This window comes from Dama dama, chromosome 21 (genome assembly GCF_033118175.1).
Source record: "Dama dama isolate Ldn47 chromosome 21, ASM3311817v1, whole genome shotgun sequence".
In the NCBI taxonomy this organism is placed as follows: Eukaryota; Metazoa; Chordata; class Mammalia; order Artiodactyla; family Cervidae; genus Dama; species Dama dama.
Genome location: NC_083701.1, coordinates 2,126,528 through 2,133,880, shown reverse-complemented (window position 1 = coordinate 2,133,880; position 7,353 = coordinate 2,126,528). Strand labels below are relative to the sequence as shown.

Here is a 7,353-nt window from a genome sequence, read left to right as displayed (position 1 = left end):
TTCGAGTTGTTTACAGTTTGGGGCTGTTACAAATAAAGCTATGTACGTGGGTGTGTAACTCGACGCATGTTTTCATTTCTCTTGGGTGACTACCACCGGAAGATGTCCGAGTCACGCTAAATTTAAGTTAAACTTTTTAAGAAACGACCAAATATTTTCCCAAAGTGGCTGTAGCGTTGTACACGTTGGGGATGACTCGGCCCCTGCTCCCAAATACCTCTGGAGAGGAGGGCTGAGAGTGACACGTTACCCTTCGGTACCGCCTTAGCAAGCCCGGAAGAAGGCAGGGAGGGAGGCCCGGCCGTGGGCACCGCACGTGCAAAGGCCCGGGGTGGGCAGAAGTCTCCTTGGGCGCAGGTGCGGCGGGGGTGGGGAGGGGAGGGCAGAGAGGGGACCTTCTCCGGCTCGGCCGGGCGGAGGGCGGGGCTGCCGGGAGGGGCTCCTCGGAGGCCCCGGATGGGGCGGGATTTGGGCGGCAGACGGCGATCCGTCGGTTCCCAAGGCAACCGGGTTCAACAGTTGGAGCCACACGGTTGTCTGGAGGCTTCCTGGTTCCCATTTGCCAACATGTGCGCCGCCGAGGTGGACCGCCACGTTGCCCAGCGATACCTGCTCAAGCGGAGGCTCGGGAAGGGGGTGAGCTCTAGAGGCGCCCGGGTGTCCGCGGAACCTGCAGGACGTGGGTAGGGCCAGTCAGAGGACTGTGGCCGTCCACGCTACAGGGACTCCTGCGCTGGGGTCCTGCCTCCTCCATGAGCTGCAGGTGTGCCCCCATTTCCCACAGCAGGGCGCCCTACTCTCAGGGAACTTGTCCCCTGGCTCTGGGAGGCGGCTGAGAGCCGGGCCCCCCAAGGTCTCAGGTCTGAACCAGAGCCCCCTGGCTCCCGCTGTCCCCACCACCGCCTCAGGCTCCCGGCTGCCTCTCCCGGTGTCCACAGTGTGACACAGGCGCTGAGGGGGCAGACCCCTGCCCAGGAAGGGCCTGAGCCAGTGAGCGGGGTGGGCGTGGCTGCTGGTCAGAGTCCCTGAGACCCCGAGTGTGTTTGTGACTGTGGGTGTGGGAGAGCAGGTCGGACTGTGTGAGAGTACATGTGTCACGGTGGGTCACGGGGTGTGTGCAAGTGTGAGACGAAGAGCAGAGAGAGTTGCCCATAGTGCGAGCAGTCATGCAGAAGCCCTGGGGCAAGGACATGCTGGGCTGCTGGGAAGGAGCAGAGCTGATGTAACTGGACAGGAGACTAGGGGGACTGTCTGGGAACGTGGAGATTTGGGGAACTGCTGCCCTGCAAGGACTTCAGCTCCTGCTGTGAGTGACACGGGGAGAGGAGCAGCCTTTGGTACCACTTTACAAGGCCAGGCTGCCCGCTCTGCTGAGGATGCCCTGTGGGAGTGGGTCGGGGAGAGAATTTAAGAGATCAGGGCAGTGATAGGGCTGGAGGTGGGAGAGGCTCAGACCAGGTTGGAGGGACAGAGGGGAGAGGAAGTCTTCAGATTCTGATGAATTCTGAAGTTGGAGCCAACAGGATCTGCGGACAGGCTGAATGGGGTACACGAGCGTGGGATCAGGGTGCCTGCAAGGGTGAAAGTCTGTCAGAGAAGGGACCCACCCAGGAACTCCCTCCCATTCCACAGTCAGGACCTGCCACCCCACATCCCCCTGGGGCCTCCCCAGAGGCCCCCTCTCTTGCCTCTAACCCCGGTTGCTTCCAACAGCCTCCTCTGGAGGCCTGCAGCTTTGGGGGCTTCCCCTCTCTGGAAGCAGAGTGGGAAGGAGGAGGCTCGTGTCTGCAGGAGGCAGTCTGGTGGAGCTCTGTGCCCAGTAGGCTGACCACCGTCCTCCTCAGGCCTATGGCATCGTGTGGAAGGCGGTGGATCGGAGGACTGGCGAGGTCGTGGCCATCAAGAAAATCTTTGATGCCTTCAAGGATAAGACGGATGCCCAGGTAAGTGAGTGGGGAAGCGAGCGGTGTGGGAAAGGATGAGGCAGGGCTGTGGGGTGGCCCCCTGCTGCCATGTGTCAGAAAGGTACAACTGGAAATACAATCACAGCAGGTTTCTGCATTTCTCAGAGCACCTCCCCCTGCAAACCCAGGATCCAGGAGGTGTGCGGGCACTGAGCTTCTGTCCCTTCACATCCTCTCTAGACAGGGGCTTCCTTTTTGCTCCACACACACACTTGTGTTTCTGTCTCCTTCCAGAGGACGTTCCGGGAAATCATGCTTCTCCAGGTGAGTGGCCAGGCCGTCTACCTGCTGCTCCTAGTGCTGTTTCTCCAAAGAAAGGGAAGCCTGGCCCCTGGCCCCCAGGGCACAGCCCCCTGCTCTTTCTCCAGGAATTTGGGGACCATCCTAACATTGTCCGCCTCCTGGATGTGATTCCGGCAGAGAACAACAGGGACATTTACCTGGTGTTTGAGTCTATGGGTGAGTGAGGCCTCCCTCAGACCCCAGTCCCACTTTGTCCAGGCCCAGGACCACCCCCGCCCACCCACATCCCAGTGTTTCCTGCAGTGGCTAGTGCGCTCAGCAAGGGCAGAATCCCTTGGAGCTGGAGAGTGTCAGCCCCCAAGGCCTGGTGGCGAATACCTTGACCCCCGCCTTTGCGAGGTTTTGCAGCTACGTGTCCTTTTTTCCTGCTCATTTGATAAAACAAAGGCATCATGAAATAAAGAATAAAAACAATTCCACAAACTTTGTTTGCTGTGCTGACAAAGACAGTAGGCAGGCTTGAGAGGCGGGCAGGGGCTCCCGGGCAGCGTTTGTGCCCAGCACGTGCTGGCGAGGCCTGGGTCTGTGCGGGCTGAGGAGCCCCTGTGGGGGTGCAGAGCAGGCCCGCCTGGCCCACCCTCCCCAGGCCCGCCAGACTGACCCGCAAGCCCCCCCAGACACCGACCTGAATGCCGTCATCTGCAAGGGCACGCTGCTGAAGGACACCCACAAGCGCTACATCTTCTACCAGCTGCTGCGGGCCACCAAGTTCATTCACTCAGGGCAAGTCATCCACCGGGACCAGAAGGTACCACCCACGCCTGTCTACTGAGCTCCACGACCCGGCCGGCGGCCCAGTGGTGCACTGGGTCCTCGAGCTCCAGCCTGGTCAGCCCGCAGCCTGCCTCTTCGCCCCTAGCCATCCAATGTTCTCCTGGACGCCAGCTGTTTGGTGAAGCTCTGTGACTTTGGCCTGGCTCGCCCCCTCAGCGGCCTCCCTGAGGTGCCCGAGGGCCACGCCCTGACGGAGTATGTGGCCACGAGATGGTACCGGGCTCCAGAGGTGTTGCTGTCTTCCAGCTGGTAACAGCGAGCGACCTGCCCTCATCCCACCCCACCTCCCCCTGCAATGTCTGGGCCCCTGCGCCCCCGCGCCCCCCTGCCCAGCCAGGGCCCTTGGCCTTCTTGCCCCTAGAGCCCCAGACCCCACTTGAAGTTCTTCCTCCCACCTGCGCCTCGGCCTCTGGGGTCCCCCCTCCAGCTCCACCCCCCTCCCCTCACCAGGTACACCCCCGGGGTGGACATGTGGAGCCTGGGTTGCATTCTGGGGGAGATGCTGCAGGGGCGGCCCTTGTTCCCTGGCACGTCCACCCTCCACCAGCTGGAGCTCATCCTGGAGGCCATCCCGCCACCGTCCAAGGAGGGTGAGCGTGTGGGTAGGCGGCTGCTGGCACACAGCTGTGGGGGGACGGCGCCTCATGGACCAGGACTGCATGGGAGGACAGCGGGGAGGGGATGGGGCTAGGAATGGCAGGGAGGGGGGATGAGCAGGGTCCAGAGGCCTTGGCAAGCCTGGAGGGGGCAAGCTGTGCAGGGTGGGCCCAGGGAAGGGCTTCTGGGGCTTCTGCCAGGGACATGGGGCCCACGAGGGCCAGGCAGTGCCCACTGAGCATCCACCCGGGGCGGGACAGCAGCACGAGCTCTGTGGAGGGGCGACAGTCAGTGTGCCGCCAGGGGCCGGGCGGGGCGCAGCAGAGAGACAGGCAGAGGTGGCTGGAGGGGCAGCCTGCAGCGGCCCTTCCTCCCTGGGGGTGGCAGTGTGGAGGGCAGCGTTGGGGAGCCCTGTTCTCTCCCCAGTCTGCTCTGGTGGAGAGGGCAAGGTGCTCCCCATGGAGGTGGGGGGTACATGTGTGCACATGAGAGCACGCGGCACATGGAGAAGGTAGGTGTGTAAGGACAAGCACACATGTGGGTGCACTAGTGGTGGTGCACGACCTGGTTTTCGGGGTTTGAGCCCCGCCAGAGAGCCGAGACCCTGCAGAGGAGGTTGCGCCACAAGCCAGAAGCAGTGGCCGCCCACCTCCCTGTGCTGCCAGGCCGCCCACCTTCCTGACTCCTGAGCACCCTGCCTTCTGCCCTCACTCCCAGACCTCCTGGCGCTTGGCTCTGTTTGCAACATCTCAGTTCTGCAGCACCTGGGGTCCCGGTGAGTGCGAGGGCTTCAGGGGGCCCCAGTGTGCTCCCTGCAGCCTTCAGGGCCAGCGAGTGTCAGCTTCGTGAGCCCTGCCCTCCTGATCACAGTCCTGAACCGGGAAACTGTTAGTCAGCCTGAAATGAGGAGACCCCAGGGTGGGCCCCGCTGGCGCTGGGAGAGCGGCAGGAACCACCCCAGGCATCAGAGAGCAGGGGTCTGACGACCTTCCCTGGCTCCCGAGGGTGATGCAGGGGGCAGGAAACCAGGGGATGGGTGGAAGTTGAAACCCTAGCAAGGGGCACAGATGTGGACATGGGGCTGGGGGGCCAGACCCTGGAGGCCCTGACGAGCCAGCCTCCCACAGGCCCAGGCAGACACTAGATGCCCTCCTGCCCCCCGATACCCCTCCAGACGCCCTGGACCTCCTCTCGCGACTCCTGGTGTTTGCCCCGCACAAGCGGCTCAGTGCAGTCCAGGCCCTGCAGCACCCCTACGTGCAGAGGTAGCGGCTGGGGGTGGCGGTGGGCTGCAAAGCTCGGAGGGGCTCTCCCGAGGCAGCCCGGCCCCGCTGCCCCAGCACCCGCCTGGCTGGCTCCCTGCAGGTTCCACTGCCCGGCCCGTGAGTGGACGCTGGGGGGTGCCGTGCGGCTCCCGGTGCAGGAAGGAGCCCAGCTCTCAGCCGCCGAGTATCGCCGCCGCCTCTATAAGGTGCTCCGAGACGCCACCCCGTCCCTCCCCTCGGGCCCGAGGCCTCCTCTGCGCAGCGACCCCGCCCCCACTCCAGCGCCCTCTGAGCGCCCCTCCGCTCTCGCAGATGATCTTGGAGCGCAGGGGCCACGGCCGCCTCCCGAAGGAGACGGGTCTGGGGGGCAGCCCCCCAACCCCCGAGCCGGAGGCGCAGCTGCCCTCGGGCTCGCCTGCGTGGAACCCCGGACGCCGGCCTCGGAGTAACCCCGGCCACGGGCCCGTGCACGGTGCGTGGTCTGACGGCCGATGTGTGGGGCCACCAACCTCCAGCAGTGCCGGACTCCTGACCCCGGGGTTTGGTCTCCCGACCCCACAGACGCTCCCGGCGGAGCCCAGGACCCTCCCAGGCAGAACTCAGACCCCCTGCACCAGCCTCCGCCCCCAGGAGGTCCTGGGAGAGGGGCGAGGCCCGGTGGGGCGACGTCATCCTCGTGGGTAGGTCGTGGTGGGGGCGCTGCAGGACCGCTCCCACTGCTCCTTTACGAGGGCGCCGGTGACGCTGCCACTCGCCCCTTCCCAGGTGAAGCCCAGCGCTATGGAGGCGGCGCCCTCGTTGACCTCGCAGGCCGCCGCCCAGGTGGCCGTCCGGGCCCTGATCCGGAGTGACCGGAACCTGGGCCGCGGTGCGACCGCGCCCGGCGCGCCACGGGTGAGTCTGCGCGCCCCGCGCCCCGCCCCCCCCCCCGCCCCCGCCACTTCCCCTCCGCCGGCCGCTCCCCGCGCAGGGCGCTCCTCCACCGTCCTCGATCCTCATCTGTGTGCAGGTTCCTCCTCGACCTCCGGGGGCGGCCCGGCCCGGTCGGAGAATGTTCGGTGCCTCCGCAGCGCAGGGGGCCCAGGGGGCCACGCGGGCCGCGCTGGGGGGCTATTCCCAAGCCTACGGGACCGTCTGCCTCTCGGCGCTGGGCTGCCTGCCCCTCCTCCAGGGACCTCGCGCCTGAGCCGCCCTGCGGGTCTTCAAGAGGACCTCCCCGGTGCCCAGCCCCGCCCCAGTCCCTAGGTTGCCCCTCCTCCGGCAGGTTCCCGGGCCCAAGCCCCCGGTGCTCTCCTCCTACCTTTTCCCCAACGCACCCTCTCCTGGCCACATTTAAGCCCCAGGCCGCCGAGGTTCACACCCAACCTCCATCACTTCCTCCAATAAAGTTCTATCTGTCCCCCACCGGCCTGCCCATCTGTCACCCTCAGCCAGGGTCTGCCAGTGAGGCTGCACCAAACCTTTTCCCTTCTGGAGGACAGAGCCCTTGAGAGGCCTCCAGGCTGCCATATGCTGTCACCTGGGCTCCGGTCTGCTCAGTGTCCAGCGCTTTCTCTCTATCTTAAGGCTGCCTGGGGGTTGCCTTGGGGTCACCTCTGTCCACAGCATCCAGGGCCTGCCTGGTGCCTGAGCACCTCAGGTCCCAGCTGGGGGTGCTGCAGGAGCGAGGTGGTCCCCACGGTGGTCCTGCCGGGGAGGGTCTTGTTCAGTGCATGTTGCCGGGCTGCAAGCCACTGTGTGACCACACTTGTGGCCCTGGGCCACAGCAGGAAAGGGGAGAACATGGGACACTGCCCCTGACTGCAGTCAGTCACACCCCACCAACATGGTGACAGGCGCTCGGTCTGTCTCCAGACCTTGGCTGGGGAAGAGGAGAGCAGCTGTGAATGTCTTGTGGGGCTCAAGGCTTCCTCCCCTGGTATTACCAGGCAAAGCACCCAGTGTGAGCCCAGACTGGGGGTGTGGGACTGAGGAGTGGGAGGGTCCCAGCCAGCGCTGAGGTATCTCCTGGTTCCATGCACACCTCATACTGTCCCCACCCTGGGCAGTGGTCAGGACACAGGGAGGCCACTTTCCGGTGCCTGGTTGGAGGTGTTCCTGGCCCAAGAGCTTTTCAGCCAGGAGCAGGTGGCTCCACCCTACTGTGGAAGACATCAGCTGCTGCAGGGGAGGGCGAGGTATGGATCCAGGAGAGCTGGGCAGGGGGTGACCCAGACCTGGCAGCTACTCAGAAGGCAGAACAGGGCTTGGGGAAGGCCAGGGAGGGGCCCTGGTTCTGGCTTGGAGATGAGCCAGTCATGAGATGGGGCTGCCTAAAGGGGCAGCTTTTTGCATTTTTAGAGCCTGAGGTATAGCTCAAGCAATGAATATGGGGGACCCATAGGGCTGCAGAATGAATGCCACTGCCCAGAAAGGGGCAGGGCACCCAAGAAGTCCAGCCCTGAGTGCAG

The 7,353-nt window shown here is 64.7% G+C and overlaps 1 protein-coding gene across 2 annotated transcripts; it reads left to right on the top strand.

Annotated features, from left to right (window-relative positions):
• Window positions 1-349: 349 nt before the first annotated feature.
• On the top strand, window positions 350-6,274 carry MAPK15 (mitogen-activated protein kinase 15). 2 transcript variants are annotated; one of them, XM_061122778.1, is made up of 15 exons: window positions 350-357; window positions 503-636; window positions 1,845-1,943; window positions 2,199-2,228; window positions 2,333-2,423; window positions 2,885-3,015; window positions 3,127-3,290; window positions 3,492-3,631; window positions 4,356-4,413; window positions 4,766-4,903; window positions 5,004-5,109; window positions 5,216-5,375; window positions 5,465-5,583; window positions 5,669-5,797; window positions 5,913-6,274. In XM_061122778.1, the coding sequence occupies exons 2-15, from the start codon at window positions 568-570 to the stop codon at window positions 6,087-6,089; spliced, it is 1,611 nt and encodes a 536-aa protein (XP_060978761.1). In that variant the 5' UTR covers window positions 350-357; window positions 503-567; the 3' UTR covers window positions 6,090-6,274. The 2 variants fall into 2 exon arrangements, with proteins under 2 accessions (XP_060978761.1, XP_060978762.1); XM_061122779.1 differs by lacking the exons at window positions 350-357; window positions 503-636; window positions 1,845-1,943; ... (1 more) ...; window positions 2,333-2,423; window positions 2,885-3,015 and having other exon boundaries at window positions 3,131-3,631; window positions 4,813-5,109.
• Window positions 6,275-7,353: the final 1,079 nt, after the last annotated feature.